Source organism: Schistocerca gregaria, chromosome 7 (genome assembly GCF_023897955.1).
Source record: "Schistocerca gregaria isolate iqSchGreg1 chromosome 7, iqSchGreg1.2, whole genome shotgun sequence".
NCBI classification, from domain to species: domain Eukaryota; kingdom Metazoa; phylum Arthropoda; class Insecta; order Orthoptera; family Acrididae; genus Schistocerca; species Schistocerca gregaria.
In genome coordinates, this window is record NC_064926.1 from 88,183,039 (window position 1) to 88,208,699 (window position 25,661).

General features: G+C 41.6%; 1 protein-coding gene across 2 annotated transcripts in view; it reads left to right on the top strand.

Moving 5' to 3' along the window:
- The window catches only part of LOC126281584 (aminopeptidase N-like), a 330,257-nt gene that overhangs the window by 146,240 nt on the left and 158,356 nt on the right, over positions 1-25,661 (top strand). For both annotated transcript variants that reach the window (XM_049980666.1, XM_049980667.1), the window contains exon 8: positions 3,930-4,011. In XM_049980666.1, coding sequence (XP_049836623.1) covers positions 3,930-4,011 — 82 coding nt within the window. The remainder of the gene's footprint in view (positions 1-3,929; positions 4,012-25,661) is intronic.

Genomic DNA, 25,661 nt, shown 5'->3' on the forward strand with positions numbered 1-25,661 from the left:
TACCCTTCATTCGATCCCTGCGGAACCTTACATTTCAGCAGGATAATGCACGACCGCATGTTGCAGGTCCTGTACGGGTCTTTCTGGATACAGAAAATGTTCGACTGCTGCCCTGGCTGGCACATTCTCCAGATCTCTCACCAAATGAAAACGTCTGCTCAATGGTGGCCGAGCAACTGGCTCGTTACAATACGCCAGTGACTATCTTGATGAACTGTGGTATCGTGTTGTAGCCGCATGGGCAGCTGTACCTGTACATGCCATCCAAGCTCTGTTTGACTCAATGCCCAGGCGTATCAAGGCCGTTATTACGGCTAGATGTGGTTGTTCTGGGTACTGATTTCTCAGGATATATGCACCCAAATTGCGTGAAAATTTAATCACATGTCAGTTGTAGTATACTATATTTGTCCAATGAATACCCGTTTATCAACTGCATTTCTTCTTGGTGTAGCAATTTTAATGGCCAGCAGTGTACTTTCAATAATTTGAATTTAAAAAAGTCTAAAATTAAATTACTTTTTAGAACATTTTGTTTCCACAATGTGACAAGAATAAATATTTAAATATATTATGTAATCGCTTTCGAAGTTACAGGAACACACATACAGTGTGGTGACAAAAGTCATGGGGTAGTGATATGCACATACAGATGGCGAAAGTATCTTGTTTCCAACGTATTTCAGGGCACTTCGTTGGTGGAGCTGCCATTTGTACTCAGATGACACTGTGAAAAAGATTCTGACCTGATTATGGTCACACAACAGAAACTGAATGTTAGTTGTAGCCAGATGCATGGGTCAACCCATTCCAGAAATTGTTAGAGAATTCAACATTCCAAGATCCATTATGTCAAGAGTGTGTCAATAATACCTGAGTTCAGGCACTACCTCCCACTATGAACAATGCAGTGGCCGATGGCCTTCACTTAACAAGCGAGAGCAGTGGCATGTGCGTCGAGTTGTCAGTGCTAACAGACAAGCAACACTGAGTGAAATAACCACAGAAATCAGTGTGGGACATATGATGAACATCTCCGTTAGGACAGTGCAATGAAATTTGGCATTAAAGAACTATGGCAGCAGAAGACCGATGATAATGCCTTTGTTAACAGCATGACATTGCTTGCAACACCTCTCCTGGGCTCAGGACTATGACGGTTGGACACAATATGTGACTAGAAAACCATGGCCCGATCTTACGAGTCCTAATTTCAGCTACTAAGACCTGATGATAGGGTGCGAGTGTAGTGCAGACCCCTTGGATCTGTGGGCCTGCGTTGTCAACAAGGCACTGTGCAAGGTGGTGGTGTCTCCATAATGATGTGGGCAGTGTTTATGTGGAATGGACTGGGTCATCACCTCCAACTGACTGATCATTGATAGAAAGTTGTTATGCTCAGCTACTGAGAGATTATTTTCAGCCATTCTCAGATGGAATTTTTATGGCCACAGTTGTTCACGATTGGTTTGAAGAACATTCTGGACAGTTCAAGTGAATGATTTGGCCACTCAGATCACCCGACATGAATCCCATTGAACCTTATATGGGACATAATGGAAAAGGCGGTTCGTGCACAAAATCCTTCACCATGCAACACTTTTGCAATTACGGATGGCTATAGAGGCATCATGGCTCAGTATTTATGCTGAGGACTTCCAGTGACTTATTGAGTGCACTCCACATCGTGTTGCTGCACTATGCTGAGCGAAAGGACGTCCGACACGATATTGGGAGGTGCCCCGTGATGTTTGCCACATCAGTGTACAAGGATTATTTAATAAACTGTTACTTCAGAAAGGAAGCTATACTTAGCTGAACTCTATGAACAAAGATCACAAAATCAATTGGTCGATACTGCAATGGCAACGTGATGATAAATGAAAGAACCGGTAACCGACAGAACAAAAGTCCTCTAACTCTAAAAGCATTTCAGTCCACACCTTAAAAGCATCCACACTTGCTCTTCCTTCCTCATTGTGAGTTTCAGCAGCATACATGGTACAAAACACATCAGTCTTTTCCTCAAATCTTTGTCCATATTGTTGCCGAAAATTCCCCTTTTCGTGCAACAACAATACGAACAATACGAGGCTGGAATAGAAGGGAGAACCGATAGAGGTACTCGAGGTATCCTCCCCCACACATCGTCAGGTGGCTTGCGGAGTATGGATGTATATGTAGATGTAGAAAATGCCTCTTTCACCTTTGTGTGACGTCTCGTTTTGTCTCGACTCGATGGTGATGGTCGTTCCAGTCGAGATGACGTGGAACGGCGTCCGTCGATCACGACAACGCCAATATCTAACTATTATAAAAACAAACTCCTCGCGCGGTTTGGTTATTTCTCAGATGCTGTCTCTCAAAACTGATATCAACGTCTCGATGGAGCAACACGCCGGAGTGGGGGCGCCGCCCCTGCTTGTAATTAAATCAATGGTGTTTGATGTCTATCGATCTTCTCCACTTATAAATATAGCTACTGCACCACCTGATAACGCGATGACTCCCTTGATCTGAAATGACAACCAAAAGTCCTTTGGGTGCTCGCAACAGACTTATCAGTTTACGCGAACTTGCTGGCTGTAGTTCTCATGCCTGGTTTGAGATTGGGTATTCAAACGTTGAAAATATAATGTCTTGAATCATCAATCCATCACCCAAGCCGATGTCCCATCATGATTTTTGCGAGGATATTGAGTTGTTAATTATTATTCCGTCGCCGAGGCGTCGCTACGTCACGTATTCAACAACTACACGACGTAATTCCAGAGATAACATACCCTTGAGCAATGTTCAGAATCGTTGTATTTCGGTGTAAACTTATTGCTGTTTACGGTTAAATTGTCACTATATCACTATTCACTTTTATGTTATCTGAAGAATCAGTTAATTCCTTAAATACACTTCAAATGTCCATTAAATTATGTATGCGACACGAAGAATTAAAGTGGAATTAAAGTTTATTGTTCTTCTTAATTATTTGTCCCTACACTGAGCACACACGCTGATTTCTCATTCAGGCAATTGCGTCTGTTAGCATCAGCCATTCTGGCTTTGATAATAGCTTCTGACAACACGGTACAATTGTAAGTTCTTCGTGATTACGTTTATCTGTTGCCTACTCAAGTCTAATAATTGAGTTTATGTCAGCGATCAGTCTCTTTGTGTGTCCTTTGATGTTCGTGACTATTAAGTATCACGAAGGCTAATTCCCATCACAAATCAAGATTCACACGAGTTAGTTTTCTGTCACATATATCAAGTATCCCGTTATATCTCTAAACGGTAAAGATGAATTTACTCCAGTCCTACCTCTGACTAATACTTCCAACCGTAAAACTTTTAAACTTCAGATCGGTTTTAAAACAATCTAGTAGCGATTAACACGCGTACTACTATTGCAAGAGTACAAAAGAGAAATGAAGTTAACACCTCCATTGCCGAGTTACATTGTAGTCGCAGCGAACTTACAGCTCGATGCGGTTACAACTCTCTTCTAGGATAAATTTATCTTTGGTCTATATATGGTCTGGGCTTTAATCTTCGTAAATAATAATTTGTTTGAATTCTTTCTTTAAAGTTTCTGTTTCGTATTATATGGTATTATTTCATTCAGTCCAGAATTAGTATCTACATAACATTCTTGTTAATCAAACTGTCAAGAGTGTAAATTTTGTTGTCGGTAGCTGTCATCAGTGTCAGGATGACGTATTTTTCTATTTCTTTTTGCAAAAAAAGGGTGTTCATTATGGATTCTATAATTGGGGTGTTACAATTGAAATGGCGGTTGTAACTTCTATGCTCCACTTCCAGTCACTTTTTGCTCTACATGGTGCTTAACTTTGGATGTATCCAATTCTGTATACTCTTGTTTTCCCGCTACAGCAAATACACTGGCCACAATGTTAATCTGATGTATGTTTCAGGTGGTTCAATCCTGCGTATGTTCAGCAACTGGCTGGGTGAAGATCAGTTCAACAAGGCACTGAACACATACCTCCTAAATAGGTAAGTCAATATCTCTGCAGATTGTCTCCGTACTCAAAACCCGAACATACACTATCTGAACGTTAACGTGTGTTTTGTCCCACTCTTTGCCTCTAAAGTGGTTTGAACTCTGCTGGGAACACTTTCATTGAAGTGTCTGAATGTCTGGAGAGTAATAGCAACGTCACCTTCTTTCTCCATACGCGACAGCAGAGTAGGTAGGGATGTCAGACGGTGGTGTCTGGAGTGAAGTCGAGGCTCTGACTCATCCCACAATGTTCCACTGGGCTCACAACGGTGCTCTGGGAAGGCCAGTCCACACAGGCACTGCTCTATGACAGGGTACATTGTCATGCTGCCACAATCAGTCAATGTCTTTGAACTATTCCTCTACTGTATGCAGTACACAAAGCTTTGAAATGGGTTCATCTCCTTGTGCATTTGGCCTTCTATTACCGGTAAGTTTAGTAAGGGAATTGCACCATAACCACGATATTGCAACATCGTCTCCTCTGAACTCAACTGTTGACAGTACGCCTGATGGTAGTTAATGACCTTAACGCATTCCCCAAACCCTACTCTTCCATTAGGCTGCCACAGGATACAGCTTGATCCATTACTCTTAGTCATTCATTTCCGGTCATCCATTGTCCGGTGGCGTCGCCCTTTACACCACCTCAGGCTTCGTGTGGCACTGACTACAGAAATGTGTGGCTTATGAGTAGCTGCCTGGCCTTCATAACCCATTCTTTTTAACTGCCTATTCATAGTCATTTTGATAGGTGGACTGCTGGTAGTACTTTGAAACTCTCAATTGATTCCTTCTACTGATTTCAAGCGCTCTTATACAATCACTCTCCTGAATGCTCGATGACCCCTGTGCATCAGTACACGAGGCCTGCCTAATCTCAGTTTAGCCACGGTTATTTCTTTGCAATTCCACTTCATCGTCACAACTTATGACAGCTTTAGAAGGATCAAATTTGCCTGGTTGATTTGTTACTCAGGTTACGCCATATACTAGTCCATGCACAAAGTCGCGTCAAGACTAGTCCGTGTACAAAGTCGCTGAGCTATCCTGACTTGCCCATTCTGCTTTTACTCCATCTCAATTGAGAACATATGCCGCCATTGATGCAAGGTTGTTTGGGTACTAGACTGCCTGATCTGAAACAGAAGTACAAGCCTTAGGGCTACACTTTCAACATTAATAGTATGTGAATTATACAGTGAACTGTGGCTTATATGGCCATCTTGTTGGTCTCTGCATTTTTGATAATAACTTGGCATTTTGGTGTGACTAATAAGTAGGTATAAAATTAATATCTTACACAGAGAAGATATTTTTGTCATCTCATGTTTTACAACATTTTTTTGTTTTGTTGAGAATACACCCTTTTATACTGGTGGATTGACCTCTGTTATCTGGTTATCAGTGCTCTGTTACGTAGGGTAGGCTAGATACTTTGGTCAGGTAGTCTATATTCCACCCACAGCCTTGGCTCCTTTGTCGAGTTTCACGCAGTTCCCTCTCAAAGACGTGGTTTGATTAACAGTGGCCCGCAGTCAGTAACTTCTTGCCAGTTTTTAAAATCAATTGTTGGAATTCATGTTAGATGTTTTTAGAGTCACAGTCGAGTTTCAATCTATCGCTGTGGCAGGTGGAAAAGGATTAAGCAGAGGCAAAAAACGAAAGAGGGAGGGCAGGATGATATGGTCAGAGGGGTGGAGAAGGAGGAGGAGGAAGGTATGGTCAGAGAGAGAGAGGGGTAGAAGGAGACGGAGAGGCAGAGAGAATGGAGAGGAGGAGATAGATGGACCGACAGATGTGGGAGGATGAGGTGGACAGACAGAGGGAGGAAATGGTGGACATGGGGAGGTGGAGAGGAGATGTGTTTAGCACATATCTCAAAAGCAAACACAGGCATAGCCACAGGAAAAAGACTGGTAATCAACAAAGCAGAAATTCTGTTTGTGGAGCTATGAACATAGTTTATTGTGTTATTATCCAAAGAGTTACAGCAAAAAGATACAATTTTTTAAACGGAACAATAGTTGTTTCTATCATGCACTGGAATCAGTAACACAAGCTGTGTATGCATCAATTTAAATTACATTTCTATCACTTTAAGTTTGGGAGCTACAATCCTTCAAAGTTTCAGGGGCAGATACCACATGTTGTACATAATATATGGTTGTGTGGTGGGTGGAAGTTGATTTAAATGAGATGTTCAAATGTGCCTTCTAAAGGATCTGCGGACAAGATGTAACACTGCCATTGTCACGGAGCAACATGCATCCTCAATGCACCGTTTTCAATCATCTGGGGATGTGGGCTCAGTGACATAAACACAAACCTTTAGATATACCCGCAAAAAGAAATCTAATGCTGTTAAATCAGGTTGCCTTGTGGGCCATGAGAAGGTCCATGGTGCCCCAACCACCTTCCTGCAAACCTGTTGTTTAGTTCTTCCACAACAGCATGAGCAGAATGAGCTGGGTGACCATCATGCTGCATCCACATATGGACCCTCCAGTGTAGAATCACATGTTCAAGCAGACCACCCAAAACTGTTGACTATAAACGCATGATATAACTCACCTGGCAGTGTACCTGGGAAGTAGTGTGGACCAATGATTTCATACCCAATGATTCCGCATCATACATTAACAGACCACCTACGTTGACGGTTGACAGGTCATACCCACTGAGCATTGTCTGTGGCCCAGTAGTGCACATTATGGTGATTCACTGCACCGTAATTTGTGAACATGGACTCATCAGAGAATATAACACCTTGTAAAGACTTCAGCGTTAAATTACACATGGCCCATTCACAGAATGTAACTCTCACACGGAAATCATTTTCATGCAGCTCCTGGGTCAGTGACAGGCAGTACGGATGAAACCTGTGGCCATGTACTATACACCACACAGATGTGAGACTGACACCAGCGACTGCAGCAATGGGTCGTAAGCTGACGTGAGGATCGTGATGTACTGCAGCTAAAACAAGCAGCTCTGTCTCCTCACTTCTTGCAGTTCTTCGTCTGTTACTGCAGTGCATTACCAAGCTGCCTATTTCCCATAGTCATTGTTTGGCATGAAAGAACATAATGGCTGCTGGAGCTCTTCGCCTAGGATATCTCACGGTGTATGTCATGGCTGCTTCAGTGGCATCATGTCAGGACTCACTGAGCATCAGCAACATGTCAATGTACTTGTTGTTCATGTATGCCATCTTTACCTGATGTCAGTAACTGTGTTATATTGAGCCTCGTTTATTTGTGTGGCTCGAACTGTCAGGAATAAGGCTGTGTGCGGTGACAGTTGGCAATCTAACAGAGTATTGAGGAAGCTTCTCGCTCCGTGACTCTGGTGACGTTACAACTCAGCTGCACCACATTTAGAAGGTGCATTGCTTTATGCGCAGCATGTGTGATGTGTGGTATGAGTATCTGCCCCTGAAACTTTGAACGGTTGTAGCTCCCAAACTGAAAGTGATAGGAATGTAATTTAAATTGATGTGTACATAGCTGGTGTTACTGATTCCAGTGCATGATAGAAACAACTATTGTTCCATTTAAAAAATTGTATCTTGTTGCTGCAACTCTTTGGATAATAACACAATAAACTATGTTCATAGCTCCGCAGACAGTGTTACATTTCTTATGGTGACCTACCACAATAAATGTTTCCATCGCCTTTTACTTCGCAACTTACAGAAACAAGCACATTTAGCTAAACACACTTATATATATGTACACACACACACACACACACACACACACACACACACACACACACACACACATACAGGGTGAAGTGAAATTTGCAGCTTCATAGTGCAAATCCTCACATGCCAGTGATAAAAAAAATGTCGCTCACAAAATTTCGTCTGGCGAGTACATTCGGCAGAAAAGGAATGTTAAAGAGTGGCAATCTGGCAACACTGTAATGACATGTATGGTAACTACATCTATCAGTACATTTTGGTTGTGCTGGACAGTTGATGCAGTGGATAGAGTTTTGGGTTAGCATGCCAGAGGTCCTTGGTTGGGACGCCTTTTTTTTTTGGTCATATGTATCCTAAATTTACAACATTTTGTAATGCTGGACATAAAAAATACATGGTTAGACAAATAAGAAATAGACAGTTGAAACAAATGACCTGTCACAGGACAGAATAACTACAAAATAATATCAATTTAGAGATGAGAAAGATGATAGCACAGTACTTGTCATTTATACTATATATAATACGAGCACTAAGATGTCGCACATTAGCAACCAGTGACAGTAAAAATATCTATATTAATGACAGCTTGACCTTTACAACAGATCAAAACCTGCTCAAAGCGACCTCCCTGTACATCCAAACATTGCACAGCCTGCTGGATCATAGATCACTGAACCCTTCACAGCTAAGCTGCATCCACAGAAACATGAGAAGCATGAACACATACTACCTATTCTTTCACATTCATCAGCAGAGTAGAGTACACATGCTCCTTCAGGCATCCCCACAGGAAGAAATCCAGGGATTTACGTCAGGTGAAAGCGGTGGCCATACAGCTGGATCTCCATGTGCAAGCCATTTCCCTGGAAATGTTCTATCCAAATACTGTTGCGCATTAATTCCAGAGTGTGGAGGTGCACCATCATGTCGGATACATATCCTCTGCCGAACATGTAGTGGAATGTCTTCCAGCACATTAGGCAGATAGTTTGAGAGGAATGCTTGATACTTTCATGCAGTCAACTGGTCAGGCAACATGTAGGAGCCCAAACACCTGTCGCCCAATATTCCAGCTCAGATGATGACAATGATGATGATGATGATGATGATGATGTTTGGTTTGTGGGGCACTCGACTGCACAGTTATCAGTACCCGTACAAATTCCTAACATTTGCTCAGTCCAGTCTTGTCACTTTCATGAATGATGATGAAAGAATGAGGACAACACCAACACCCAGTCATCTTGAGTCAGGTGAAAATTCCTGACCCTGCTGGGAATTGAACCCAATCCCCATGTTCAAAAACCAATAACGTGACTGCGAGACCACGAGTTTCAGCCTTTTGGCTCAGATGTTGATACCAAAGCAAACTTGATATCCCCAGTCATGGGTGATGTGTGGGATAACCTCACACCAATGGTGTGCATTGTGCATATTGAAGATACCCTCAGGAGTGAATGCTGCTTCCTCTGACCATATTACGGTGTTCACAGTGCCATCATTGGCTTCCTATTTTTGTTGTAATCATTCACAAAATTGTGCCCGCTGATGGCATTCTGCAGTGTGCAGGTGTTGCATGAAGGCATGATGATAGGGGTGCAGCTCATGCTCGTGCACCATGTTAATGACCATGCCTTGCAAGACATGCAGTTGCATTGCTATGCTACATGTACTTCACTGAGGTTCTTGGTGTATGACTTCCAGAATAGCTTCCTCAGTAACTGGAGTATGGCGAGTCCATGGATGACCACTGTCACACAGTGATGGAAGGAGAGAACCTGACTCCTGAAGGCGCAGCTCCAAACAACAAAACACATTTTTATTTGGATGCCGTTGACAAGGATATCTAGCAGCATATTCACAAGCGGTAACACCAGCCCAGTTATTGGAAGCATATACACATATTCATTGGTTGTGTATGCTGTACGTCTGCCACACTGATTTAGAGGTTTACAATGAGAAAATTCAATATGTGTACACATGTATATTGCAGTCTGTCATGGATGCGTTTCTCCACTCGCAACAAATCCTTGTCTGGTGGACAGTGTATACAGCATAAACATGCCCTCAGTCCTGCACACTGCTCCACCTAAGGTGCATTACTCCTCTGACAGATATTGCTCTGCGTGATTCATCCCAACACTGCTAACTGTGAAATGTTCAATTTCAAATTACTCTGTTTCCCTAATGATAATAGATGTGATGTTTTTCACAATCCCATCAATAGAATAACAATAACAATAATAATAGTAATAATAATAATGATAATAATCCCCTTGGAGGCCCGGGAAAAGAATAGGCCTCCGGTATGTTCTGCCAGTCATAAAAGGCGACGAAAAGAACAAACCACTAATAGGGCTAACCCCCATTTTAGTGTGATTAGTTGGTTCAGGACACAACTAAAGAAGCCTTGGACAAGCACCGTCATGGTCGGGGACGACGCTTAAAACCTATGCCCGCCCACAATGGTAATGACACGGCTAGCCAACTGGAAAATGATTTAAATCCAAATAGAGGTGTTTTGCAGGATATGCTTCCTGCAACCACCCTAGAAGGAAAACAAAGACAGAGGATGAGATGGTCAGATGAAGTTAATCGACACCTCATGTCCTGTTATTACCAAGCAACAAACCTAGGAACCAACACAACTGGATACAGATCACAAGTATACACAACATTTATTACCAGATACCCAGAATTAAAATTTTTGACAGAACAACGACTAGCTGATCAGATCCATGTAATAATCAAAAATAACAGGATACCCCAGTCAGAATTAAAAAACATCAAACAACAAGTACAACAAATACAGGAACAAAATAATGTGCAATCAGAAGAAGAAGAAAATACAGTAATGGACTCACGCATCCCAGAGCAAACAAACAAAGAGCAACACGCATCAATTAAACGATCAGAGGAAAACGAAATCTTAAGACTGCCACCAGAACAAGTACAAATAGAACATGAAGTGACATACATGTTAGATATAGAAGAAAAATTTCAGCTGACATATATAGAATACAAAGACACAAATACAGACATTATACCATTCTTGCATAGACTGCCAAATAACCCACAAGTCGAAACAACAATAAAAACTATCAACACAATCATACACAACAAAATAAATGAAAACACAACTATGGAAGAGTTACAACTACTGGTTTATATAGGAGCACTCACTACACTAAATATACACACTAGGCAGAGATCAGAACCAACCAACACACAGAAGAAACCCACAAAACCAGCATGGCAACACAGGCTACAGATCAGAATAGAAAAACTGAGAAAAGACATTGGACAGCTAACACAATTTATAAGAAAAGAAATATCAGACAAAAAACGAAAAAGGTTAAGTAAAATCTCACAACAAGAAGCGATAGAGCAATTAGATGAAAAGAAACAGAAATTACAAGCATTGGCCAAACGACTTAGAAGATATAAAAAAAGTGAAAATAGAAGGAAACAAAACCAAACATTCAACACAAACCAAAAGAAATTTTACTAGACAATAGATAACACACACATTAAAATAGACAATCCACCAAACATAACAGACATGGAACACTTCTGGAGCAACATATGGTCAAACCCGGTACAACATAACAGGCATGCACGGTGGACAGAAGCAGAAACAGACACATACAAGATGATACCACAAATGCCTGAAGTGATAATTTTCCAACATGAAGCCACCAAAGCAATTAATTCTACTCACAATTGGAAAGCCCCTGGAAAAGATAAAATAGCAAATTTCTGGCCAAAGAAGTTCACCTCAACACATTCACATCTAACTAAATTATTTAACAAAGATTCCAAGACTTACCAAGCGGGAAAGCGCCGGCAGACAGGCACATGAACAAAACACACAAACACACACACAGAATTACGAGCTTTCGCAACTGGCAGTTGCTTCGTCAGGAAAGAGGGAAGGAGAGGGAAGAATGAAAGGATGTGGGTTTTAAGGGGGAGGGTAAGGAGTCATTCCAATCCCGGGAGCGGAAAGACTTCCCTTAGGGGAAAAAAAGGACAGGTGTACACTCGCGCACACACACACACACACACATATCCATCCGCACATACACAGACACAAGCAGACATATTTAAAGGCAAAGAGTTAAGGGCAGAGATGTCAGTCGAGGCGGAAGTACAGAGGCAAAGAAGTTGTTGAAAGACAGGTGAGGTATGAGCGGCGGCAACTTGAAATTAGCGGAGGTTGAGGCCTGGCGGATATCGAGAAGAGAGGATATACTGAAGGGCGAGTTCCCATCTCCGGAGTTCGGATAGGTTGGTGTTGGTGGGAAGTATCCAGATAACTCGGACGGTGTAACATTGTGCCAAGATGTGCTGGCCGTGCATCAAGGCATGTTTAGCCACAGGGTGATCCTCATTACCAACAAACACTGTCTGCCTGTGTCCATTCATGCGAATGGACAGTTTGTTGCTGGTCATTCCCACATAGAAAGCATCACAGTGCAGGCAGGTCAGTTGGTAAATCACGTGGGTGCTTTCACATGTGGCTCTCCCTTTGATCATGTACACCTTCCGGGTTACAGGACTGGAGTAGGTGGTGGTGGGAGGGTGCATAGGACAGGTTTTACACCGGGGGCGGTTGCAAGGGTAGGAGCCAGAGGGTAGGGGAGGTGGTTTGGGGATTTCATAGGGATGAACCAAGAGGTTACGCAGGTTAGGTGGACGGCGGAAAGACACTCTTGGTGGAGTGGGGAGGATTTCATGAAGGATTGATCTCATTTCGGGGCAGGATTTTAGGAAGTCGTATCCCTGCTGGAGAGCCACATTCAAGGTCTGATCCAGTCCCGGGAAGTATTCTGTTACAAGTGGGGCACTTTTGGGGTTCTTCTGTGAGAGGTTCTGGGTTTGAGGGGATGAGGAAGTGGCTCTGGTTATCTGCTTCTGTACCAGGTTGGGAGGGTAGTTGCGGGATGTGAAAGCTGTTTTCAGGTTGTTGGTGTAATGGTTGAGGGATTCAGGACTGGAGCAGATTCGTTTGCCACGAAGGCCTAGGCTGTAGGGAAGGGACCGTTTGATATGGAATGGGTGGCAGCTGTCATAATGGAGGTACTGTTGCTTGTTGGTGGGTTTGATGTGGACGGATGTGTGCAGCTGGCCATTGGACAGATGGAGGTCAACATCTAGGAAAGTGGCATGGGATTTGGAGTAGGACCAGGTGAATCTGATGGAACCAAAGGAGTTGAGGTTGGAGAGGAAATTCTGGAGTTGTTCTTCACTGTGAGTCCAGATCATGAAGATGTCATCAATAAATCTGTACCAAACTTTGGGTTGGCAGGCTTGGGTAACCAAGAAGGCTTCCTCTAAGCGACCCATAAATAGGTTGGCATACGAGGGGGCCATCCTGGTACCCATGGCTGTTCCCTTTAATTGTTGGTATGTCTGGCCTTCAAAAGTGAAGAAGTTGTGGGTCAGGATGAAGCTGGCTAAGGTGACGAGGAAAGAGGTTTTAGGTAGGGTGGCAGGTGATCGGCGTGAAAGGAAGTGCTCCATTGCAGCGAGGCCCTGGACGTGTGGGATATTTGTGTATAGGGAAGTGGCATCAATGGTTACCAGGATGGTTTCTGGGGGTAACAGACTGGGTACGGATTCCAGGCGTTCGAGAAAGTGGTTGGTGTCTTTGATGAAGGATGGGAGACTGCATGTAATGGGTTGAAGGTGTTGATCTACGTAGGCAGAGATACGTTCTGTGGGGGCTTGGTAACCAGCTACAATGGGGCGGCCAGGATGTTTGGGTTTGTGAATTTCAGGAAGTAGGTAGAAGGTAGGAGTGCGAGGTGACGGTGGGGTGAGGAGTTTGATGGAGTCAGGTGAAAGGTTTTGTAGGGGGCCTAAGGTTCTGAGGATTCCTTGAAGCTCCGCCTGGACATCAGGAATGGGATTACTTCGGCAAACTTTGTATGTGGAGTTGTCTGAAAGCTGACGCAGTCCCTCAGCCACATACTCCCGACGATCAAGTACCATAGTCGTGGAACCCTTGTCAGCCGGAAGAATGATGATGGATCGGTCAGCTTTCAGATCACGGATAGCCTGGGATTCGGCTGTGGTGATGTTGGGAGTAGGATTAAGGTTTTTCAAGAAAGATTGAGAGGCAAGGCTGGAAGTGAGAAATTCCTGGAAGGTTTGGAGAGGGTGATTTTGAGGAAGAGGAGGTGGGTCCCGCTGTGACGGAGGACGGAACTGTTGCAGGCAGGGTTCAATTTGGATAGTGTCTTGGGGAGTTGGATCATTAGGAGTGGGATCAGGATTGTTTTTCTTCGTGGCAAAGTGATATTTCCAGCAGAGACTACGAGTGTAGGACAGTAAATCCTTGACAAGGGCAGTTTGGTTGAACCTGGGAGTGGGGCTGAAGGTGAGGCCTTTGGATAGGACAGAGGTTTCGGATTGGGAGAGGGGTTTGGAGGAAAGGTTAACTACTGAATTGGGGTGTTGTGGTTCCAGATTGTGTTGACTAGAATTTTGAGGTGTTGGGGGGAGTGGAGCTGGAAGTGGGAGATTGAGTAGATGGGAGAGACTGGGTCTGTGTGCAATGAGAGGAGGTTGAGGTTTGTTGGAAAGGTTGTGGAGGGTGAGTGAGTTGCCTTTCCGGAGGTGGGAAACCAGGAGATTGGATAGTTTTTTGAGGTGGAGGGTGGCATGTTGTTCTAATTTGCGGTTGGCCTGTAGGAGGATGCTATGTACAGCCGGTGTGGATGTGGGAGAGGAAAGATTGAGGACTTTGATTTGGGATAGGAGTTGACGGGTGTGTTCATTGGCCGAGTCGATGTATAGGTGAAGGATTAGGCGGGTGAGGGCTATGGATTGTGCTGTTTGGAACTGGTACAAGGACTGATGGAAAGAAGGATTGCAGCCAGAGATGGGAACTTTAAGTGTGAGGCCTTTGGGAGTAATGCCAAATGTCAGACAAGCCTGAGTAAATAAAATATGGGAGCGTAATCTGGCTAGGGTGAAGGCATGTTTGCGGAGGGAATGTAAATAAAATTTAATGGGGTCATTGTAGGGATGTTGTGAGGTTGACATGGTATTGGTAGGTGGAAAGGGTAATATGAGGTTAAAGTGAAAGTAAAGAGAGATTTATATAGGGAGAGATAAAGGTGTGAAAAAAGTCGAAAAAGTGTTGGTTTGAGATGAGCTATGTTGATCATGTGCTGAACTTAGGTTGGTGAACAACAATGGGTGCAAAGGTTGGGTGGTTATGTTGTCTCCAGATCACGTTAAAGGGTGGGGAAATTCAAGAAAATTTCGACAAAAAAAATTTTTTTCGAAAAAAGTTTCGAAAAAATAATTTGCGAAAAATTAAAATTCGAAAAAAATTTTCGAATAAAATCTCGAAGAATATGTGTGTAAATGTATTCAAAGGACTGGTTATGTACTGGCAGGTTATGATAATGAGGCTAACAATTGTTTGATGAAGAAATAATAACGTGTAAACCTGTGGGAAGCTGCTAGAAAATGATCGGTTTTGTGGGAAAAACGGGAATGGAAATAAAACGAAAGTTGTTGGAAAGAAAAAAAAACTGAGATGGTTGTGTAATGGGTGAAAGGAACTGAAGCTGTGAAATAGTATTCACGAGTTTACACGAAATGTTTGTAAACTTGGAACAATAGATTTTATAGCAGCGGTTATGTTGAAAGCGTTGAAAATTTTAGGTTAGGTTTGGAAGTAAATTACGTATTATTGAGTATAATTAGGCAGGATAAAATGTATGGTAGATTACGGAAAAATGGAAGATGAATACAAAGTGGAAAAAACAGATGCCTATAAATATCTAAGATACAGACAAAAAATGGGAGTAGATAATACAAATGTTAAAGAAGAACTAAAAGAAAAATATAGACAAAGACTAACAAAAATACTGAAAACAGAATTGACAGCAGGAAACAAAACAAAAGCTATAAATACTTATGCTATACCAATATTGACCTACTCATTTGGAGTAGTGAAATGGAGTAACACAGACCTAGAAGCACTCAATACACTTACATGATCACAATGCCACAAATATAGAATACATCGCATACATTCAGCAACAGAAAGATTCACATTAAGCAGAAAGGAAGGAGGAAGGGGATTTATCGACATAAAAACTTACATTATGGACAGGTAGACAATTTAAGAAAATTCTTTCTAGAACGAGCAGAAACTAGCAAAATACACAAAGCAATCACTCATATAAATACATCGGCTACACCACTGCAATTTCATAACCACTTCTACAACCCTTTAGATCACATAACATCAACAGATACGAAGAAAGTAAATTGGAAAAAGAAAACACTACACGGCAAGCTTCCGTATCATCTAACACAGGCACACATTGATCAAGACGCATCCAACACATGGCTAAGAAAAGGCAATAAGGATTCATGATTGCAATACAGGATCAAACAATAAACACCAGATATTACAGCAAGCATATTATTAAAGATCCCAATACCACAACAGATAAATGCAGACTTTGCAAACAACAAATACAAACAGTAGATCACATCACAAGCGGATGTACAATACTATCAAATACAGAATACCCCAGAAGACATGACAATGTAGCAAAAATAATACATCAACAGCTTGCCTTACAACATAAACTTATAAAACAACACGTTCCCACATACAAGTATGCACCACAAAATGTACTGGAGAATGATGAATACAAATTATACTGGAACAGAACCATTATAACAGATAAAACAACACCACATAACAAACCTGACATCATACTCACCAATAAAAATAAGAAATTAACACAACAAACCGAACTATCCATACCCAATACAACAAATATACAAAAGAAAACAGGAGAAAAAATTGAAAAATACATCCAACTGGCTGAGGAAGTCAAGGATATGTGGCATCAGGATAAAGTTGACATTATACCAATTATACTATCAACTACAGGAGTCATACCACACAATATCCACCAGTACATCAATTCAATACAGCTACATCCAAACTTATATATACAACTACAGAAATCCGTAATTTTTGATACATGTTCAATTACCTGAAAGTTCCTAAATGCAATATAACATATACTGTACAGTTAAAAGGAAGTCACGTTTGATCAAGGTCCGCGTCACTTTCTACTTTTGACCAGACATAACGTCTGAGATAAGAAAGAAATGATGATAATAATAAAAATAATAATAATGCATCGGTACACATACGAAACAGTTTGTGGTTACCAGACTCAGTGTTGAAAGGCATAATTAGTGGGAGCATGTGATAACACATGCAAATAGTAACCGAATTTTGATATTATTCGCAAAGCACGTCGCTAGTCCTACTGGTAACATAAGACCCTAACGAAATGTAAAAGACCTGAACGAGGTGAGAATAATAGTTGGTACTAATCCTTGGGACCATTGGAGGAGGGTACAAAGAAAACAGGTTTTGCATCTGGTAGATGAAGTTGTGCGAATAAATTCACACCCACGAAGTGGAAAGGACTTCTTTCAAAGCTGACCAATCCTCCATATTTACGATTGTTGTATGTAACTGCAAATGTTTTCTAGAAGACCTGTTGCAATCGCTGTTGACGATAAAGATGCCAGATACCATATCACCTGGACTAAATTTACCAAATAAAAAACATACCTGAGCCAAGGATCGAAACATCAATCTCCTGCATGCTTAACCAAAACTCTATCCGCTGCACCAACTGTACAGCATGGTGTATATGTACTGACAGAGGTTTTTACCACCCATGTGGTTACAGTGTTGTCAGATTGCCACTCTTTAACATCTTTTTCTGTTAGTTGTACTCACTGGACTCAGTTTTGTGACAGATATTTTTTTATCGCTGGCATGTGGGGAGCCGCACTGTGAATACCAAGTGTGCGAATTTCGCTTCACTGTATATATATTAATCTTAATTGCCTAACAACCTCGGTGTGTCACAGAAAGCTATGATGCACTCAACCAATGGAATTGTTTTGCCAGTGGGCACTTCTCTCTTTTTGCCCCTTCTCTGTTTCATTTGCTATTGGTATGTTATAAGAAGGATATCAAAAAACTGGACAGATATGGAAAGAGAGGAGAAGGGGGGGGGGGGGGTGAGAATGAAAGAGTAAAGTAGCTTAAGACAGTTATTTGAATGCTCATTTTTTTCTACATAGCAATCTGCGGGAACTTATGCAGGAAGGGGCAAGATTCTAAAATTACAATTTTTGGTATAGTTAATTCTATGAATGTGAGAATGTGTCATGCCAAAATAACAAAATTTGAGAGGATCTATATGATTTTCACTGTATCTCAAGACTGGCAGTTTTCTACTCAATATACATTTTGAAAGATACATTATTTTGATACCTAAAACATACGAATATTTTTAAAAAGTTTGATTCCATTGAGTCTGTTGTGTGCAGTGTCTGTAATAAATTTCAAGAAAAGACAGGACAATGTACATTGCAAAGTCATATAACACCATGTGCGGTGAAAAGAGTGACAACTCTAGACAACTCCATTCTCAATTTAAATGCACTGAAGATAGCTATTAAATATCTGAAATACAGATCTGCAGTAAATAAATAAATAAATAAAAAATAAAGAGTGGATTTGAGACTGATTGCTTAACCCCATTTCACCTTTTTAAGCATATTTCATTAGCATATGTGAAGTAGATCTTTTTCTACCAGTCATAATTAATGTGGATACTGCCTTTCTGATTTAATGATTTTAAATGACATCTTCATAAGATTAAGTCCAACAAATTGTAAAGTGAAGACAGAAAATATTCGTTAAACATATTTTCATTCTATATGGGAACAATAATCTTAGGTCGACATTGAATATCGGCAATTGAATAAAAAATATTTTAGTCATGTGATATAATTACAAATTAGCATTTTTCAGATTTTCTTTCCTTCATGTTTGTTGTGAAACAATTTTCACAATTCTAGGTCAGTGGGAAGTACCATATAGGTTCTCATGAGTGAGTCTGTGGATATTAAAAATGGCCATATCTTTTGACTGCATTTACTTAAAAGTTTAGTGTTTTACATCACCAAGGGACCTTAGACCTTAGCATTAGAAATGAGTGACAAAATCTTGTGTGATATCACCAAAATAACCATAAAAAGTGGCACTGATTAATGATCCTCAAAGTGGACAAACAGCATCTATGATGTCATCCATACACAGCTCACTTACAACACTTTATGTCCAATTATGTGAATGGATGTATTGGATTGTCTCGGGTCAACTGCTTTTAGGATTCTGTACCTCAGTCAGTAAAAACAGAAACCTTACAACATTGCTTTATTGTTTGTCTGTCTGTCCAACTTAACAGACACGTTTTTCTCAGGAATGGGTTGATGTATCAATTTGAAGTGTATGTTGTATTGTAATGTCAGTGATCCCTTAGTGGTGTAAAAAACTTAAGCTTTTAAGTAAATGAAATCAAAAGATTTGGCCATTTATGTGACATGTTCTGATACTTGAAAGCTCATCCGTGTAAACCTGTAAGGTACTTCCCAATAAAAAAATATATTACTTGTGTGTGTGTGTGTGTGTCTGTGTGTGTGTGTGTTTGTGTGTGCGGGTTCGTTTTTTTTATCCATTTGTCTGTCAATCTGTTAAGACCCATTTGTTTCTCAGGAATGGATACACTTATCAAATTGAAATTTATTTCATTTATTTAATGTCTATGGTCGCTTTATGATGCAAAGCATTCCAGCTTCTAAATCAGTGCAATCAAAAGATATGGTCATTTGGATCACATATTTTTTGTGCTCAGAAAGTCACTAATTAAAAACATCAGGATACTTCTCTTTGACCTAGAATCATGACAATGGCAAGAAATGAGGTTTCACACATCAAATAAAGGAAAAAGAAATTGTACAACTGTTAAAATATGAGCACATAAAAATATTTTTTCTGAATTAGAACTTACTTTGTGTTCATCATCTGTCAAATGCATAATTTAGAAAAACATTACCACATGCAAATGCAAAATGTTAGTTGTAGTCATGTTTCAGTAATTAAATAAAAAATATTTCATTGAATCTTTTTTACACTTGGTAAAGTCTCAAAATTCCTAAGACCAGTATCTCAGCAGTAGTGATATCGACAGTAGGCAAAATCTGTCAATATTCTCAGTTCTCAAAGTTGATGAATTGTCTGTAAATTAAATTTTTGTGGACCCGTCAGCATGTGAGACCTACTCACACTCGTGAAATTTCTTTAATGTTGACTGGCAGAGTTTCATGTTTGGTTGATATGGGTAAAATGTAACCCATGGACAGCTTTTGAATGTCTCAAAATAAACCTCAAGCTTATCAGTGGAAGCTATGACCAACAGCCTAGGACTGATCTGAGAAGGCTCTCATGACCCCAGTTTGTGATGTTGCTATTCATCTGTGCCTAGTAGAATACAGAGTTCATAACTATATAACTGCACGCAATGCTGTGTTGCGCCTTGTATAATTTGAGAAGGCAAAATCATCTTGACATGGAAATTCTACACTTCTCCCTCTCTTCTAGACAAATTGTAAAATACTGCAATGGTAATGTTGTGCTGAATTGGGAGGGTAGTGACACTGTGAGGATAAGGAGTGGAAGCTGAATGGTGTTGCAGAACGATTTCGGAGATTGAGCTTGGCGTTTCTTTGATGACAAAGTTGTAGAGGAAAACGTAAGCTTTAACTGTGAAAGAACAGAGTGCCCTGTCACAGGTACCATCCAAGCATTCACCTTAGACAATTTAAGGAAATAACAGAAATCTCAAATCTAGACGGTCATACACAGATTCAAACCTGCCGTCTAGTTAGCTACCATTGCCCCATCTCACTCGAGCACTGTGGTGGAGCTGTGTTTATTTGATGCTGGGAATGGTGCCAGAGTGAGCCGAGATGTCAGAACTGTCCCTCTCTGCAGCTCAGTTAGGGCTGTGCATGGAAGGAACAGACGGAGAAGTTGGGATCTGTACCTCAGCAACTTGAATCTGAGGCTTGCATCTGCCTTGACTTCAGGTCAGTGCTGAAACCATTTTTGTGGTAAGGAAACAATATAATTTTGCGTGAACTATTGAACACTCAAACAAACCTGTGTTATACAGCAATTTCTAATGTCACAATCACAAGGGTTCTGCAATGAACATAGTGTCTCTATTACAAACTTGGGAATGGCTAAATGCCCACACCAATCACATAAATTTGTCCATGTGTCAGAAGCCTGAATGACCACCTTTATCAGTCATGACTACTGTGTGATGTGCTGGAAGAGTGTCAAGAAGGTTCTGGACAGTACTGACAGAGATTTGGTGCCGTGCCAAATCCAGCACCACAGCAAGCTGCGCTAGGTTTCTCAGTTGAGAATCAATGACATACCCAGATGAATTGTGGTAATCCGACAGATTCTCAGTTGGGTAAGCACATTCTGGTACTATTCTGCTGGGAACCGTGTGACGTGCGTTATCCTGCTGGTAGATGCCATCATTATATATATATATATATATATATATATATATATATATATATATATATATATATATATATATATATATATATTAAAAACAAAGATTCCAAGACTTACCAAGTGGGAAAGTGCCGGCAGACAGGCACATGAACAAAACACACAAACACACACACAGAATTACGAGCTTTCGCAACTGGCAGTTGCTTCGTCAGGAAAGAGGGAAGGAGAGGGAAAAATGAAAGGATGTGGGTTTTAAGGGAGAGGGTAAGGAGTCATTCCAATCCCGGGACCCTTTTTTTCCCCTAAGGGAAGTCTTTCCGCTCCCGGGATTGGAATGACTCCTTACCCTCTCCCTTAAAACCCACATCCTTTCATTTTTCCCTCTCCTTCCCTCTTTCCTGACGAAGCAACTGCCAGTTGCGAAAGCTCGTAATTCTGTGTGTGTGTTTGTGTGTTTTGTTCATGTGCCTGTCTGCCGGCGCTTTCCCGCTTGGTAAGTCTTGGAATCTTTGTTTTTAATATATTTTTCCCATATGGAAGTTTCAAGATTCCAAGATTATATTTATATATATATCCAGGGCCTCGTTGCAATGGAGCACTTCCTTTCACGCTGATCCCTTGCCACCCTACCTAAAACCTCTTTCCTCATCTCCTTAGCCAGCTTCATCCTGACCCACAACTTCTTCACTTTTGAAGGTTGGTCCCCTACAAAACCTTTCACCTGACTCCATCAAACTCCTGATCCCACCGACATCTCGCACTCCTACCTTCTACCTACTTCCTGAAATTCACAAACCCAAGCATCCCGGCCCCCCCATTGTAGCTGGTTACCAAGCCCCCACACAACGTATCTCTGTCTACGTAGATCAACACCTTCAACCCATTACATGCAGTCTCCCATCCTTCATCAAAGACACCAACCACTTTCTCGAACGCCTGACGTCCTTACCCAGTCTGTTACTCCCAGAAACCATCCTAGTAACCATTGATGCCACTTCCCTATACACAAATATCCTGCACGTCCAGGGCCTCGCTGCAATGGAGCACTTCCTTTAACGCCGATCACCTGCCACCCTACCTAAAACCTCTTTCCTCGTCACCTTAGCCAGCTTCATCCTGACCCACAACTTCTTCACTTTTGAAGGCCAGACATACCAACAATTAAAGGGAACATCCACGGGTACCAGGATGGCCCCCTCATATGCCAACCTATTTATGGGTCGCTTAGAGGAAGCCTTCTTGGTTACTCAAGCCTGCCAACCCAAAGTTTGGCACAGATGTATTGACGACATCTTTATGATCTGGACTCACAGTGAAGAACAACTCCAGAATTTCCTCTCCAACCTCAACTCCTTTGGTTCCATCAGATTCACCTGGTCCTACTCCAAATCCCATGCCACTTTCCTTGACGTTGACCTCCATCTGTCCAATGGCCAGATTCACACATCCGTCCACATCAAACCTACCAACAAGCAACAGTACCTCCATTATGACAGCTGCCACCCATTCCATATCAAACGGTCCCTTCCCTACAGCGTAGTCCTTCGTGGCAAATGAATCTGCTCCAGTCCTGAATCCCTGAACCATTACACCAACAACCTGAAAACAGCTTTCGCATCCCGCAACTACCCTCTCGACCTGGTACAGAAGCAAATAACCAGAGCCACTTCCTCATACCCTCAAACCCAGAACCTCTCACAGAAGAACCCTAATAGTGCCCCACTTGTGACAGGATACTTTCCGGGACTGGATCAGACTCTGAATGTGGCTCTCCAGTAGGGATACGACTTCCTAAAATCCTGCCCCGAAATGAGATCCATCCTTCATGAAATCCTCCCCACTCCACCAAGAGTGTCTTTCTGCTGTCCACCTAACCTTCGTAACCTCTTGGTTCATCCCTATGAAATCCCCAAACCACCTTCCCTACCCTCTGCCTCCTACCCCTGTAACCGTCCCTGGTGTAAAACTTGTCCTATGCACCCTCCCACCACCACCTACTCCAGTCCTGTAACCCGGAAGGTGTACACGATCAAAGGCAGAGCCACGTGTGAAAGCACCCACGTGATTTACCAACTGACCTGCCTACACTGTGACGCTTTCTATGTGGGAATGACCAGCAACAAACTGTCCATTCGCATGAATGGACACAGGCAGACAGTGTTTGTTGGTAATGAGGATCACCCTGTGGCTAAACATGCCTTGGTGCACGGTCAGCACATATTGGCACAGTGTTACACCGTCCGGGTTATCTGGATACTTCCCACCAACACCAACCTATCCGAACTCCGGAGATGGGAACTTGCCCTTCAGTATATCCTCTCTTCTCAATACCCACCAGGCCTCAACCTCCGCTAATTTCAAGTTGCCGCCACTCATATCTCACCTGTCTTTCAACAACTTCTTTGCCTCTGTACTTCCGCCTCAACTGACATCTCTGCCCGAACTCTTTGCCTTTACAAATGCCTGCTTGTGTCTGTCTATGTGCAGATGGATGTGTGTGTGTGTGTGTGTGTGTGTGTGTGTGTGTGTGTGTGTGTGTGTGTGTGTGTGTGTGTATGTGTGTGTGTGTGTGTGTGTGAGTGTACACCTGTCCTTTTTTCCCCCTAAGGTAAGTCTTTCCGCTGCCGGGATTGGAATGACTCCTTACCCTCTCCCTTAAAACCCACATCCTTTTATCTTTCCCTCTCCTTCCCTCTTTCCTGATGAAGCAACCGTCGGTTGCGAAAGCTAGAAATTCTGTGTGTGTTTGTGTGTTTTATTTATTGTGCCTGTCTACCGGTGTTTTCCCGCTTGGTAAGTCTTGGAATCTTTGTTTTTAATATATATCCATTGTGCCTTAGATAATGATGCGATCAGCTAGGGAATGCCACAAAAACATTCCCCAGACCATAATGTCCCCTCCTCCTGACCAGGCCCCTTTGCTTTGAGAAGTTTCATGCCATACATGCCAATGGCCATCTGTCTGATGGAGCATAAAATGTGACTCATCTGAACAGACCATCTCTTGGCATTCAGTGAAAGTGCAGGTGTGGTATCGGTATGCAAATTCCAGTCTTCATCGCTGATGGGCTGCAGTCAGCATGGCTGCATAGGTCCATATATAGCAACATTTGCTAAACATTTGTTGAGAAAAAAAATTTTGGTAGCACGTAGATTCATCTGGACATTCAGTTGCTCAGCAGCTGCTTGTCTATTCACCAGTATACACCTCTGCAGCCATTGTTCATCATTGTCATTCCTCGGCACTCGTTATAGATACTGCCATATTGCCACACATGTTATAATTTAGCCATGGAGGCTCATGAACAGTTAACAATCATAGCTATTTCGGAAATGCTTCCACCCTTGGCCCAAAATCCAATGATTATGTCCCTTTGGACATCAGATAAATCGCTCCATTTTCATATTACAACAATGACTGTACTTTTTCCTGTGTCCCCATGACACACTTTATACACTCTCCACTTCTACTGCTGGCAACTGCCATCTGTTTTCCATGAGTGGTTACGGCACATTGACGTCGAACATAGGCAGTGGTCACATTAATGTGATTGGGCTGTGTATGTTCCCATATTTTTCACTTGCATATTGTTCTTTAACTGTAGAATTGACTTGTTACATATCATAATGATAGGCTGCAATTATGACCGATGGAACACTAACTAATGAACTGTGTGTATCAGTTTCCCATCACTCACATAGCAGTATTGTAGGTACCCAGAATTTGCAGCTATGAGAAACAATGTGTGCCATACAGTTTGAAATTTAGCCATCTGTTGTTTCTGGCACTCACTGTTTAGTGATCTCCCAATACCACTGTCAGAAGATATTTGATTAAATATATGCATACGTGCCATAAGAGAGATAAGCATTAAGCAGTATAGTTCAAGTTTGATTTTAATACAGTACATGGATTATTCTTCCTTGCCTTTTTTTATGCATGCCATGACTTGATCCATATTTTTGAAAGTCCTACTTCTTGGCAGGGTCTACACGTTACAGTTAACAGATGAATAATTAAAAATGCAATTGCAGATGCCAAAAGTATAGTGGAACCACATTTACCTGGGCTCAGTAATCTGGATCTGCAATTCATCCAGGTCACAGTCTTTCTTTTTCTTTTATAGGAATTGCACAGTACTTACTACTCCAAAGTTAATAATAATGGCAACAATCAATGACAACTACCATTAAATTGAAATTCAGTCTGTTGCCATACATGAATCCTGGCAAGGTGTCAATTAACAAGTTGATTTTCTGTTCTCCCCATTGTTGTGAGTGAATGTGAAGTGATATCGAAGAGCAACCAGATGGTAGTGCAAATGCTGGAAATCATAATTTCTCAATTTGATCTTGGATCTTCAGTGGTGTCAAATTGGAAGAATAACTTAACCAACTGTTTTTCAGTCCAATGTTGGACACTGAATAAAAAACTGGTAAATCCATTTTGCATCTGGGGGTGTGATATATCAATTAATATG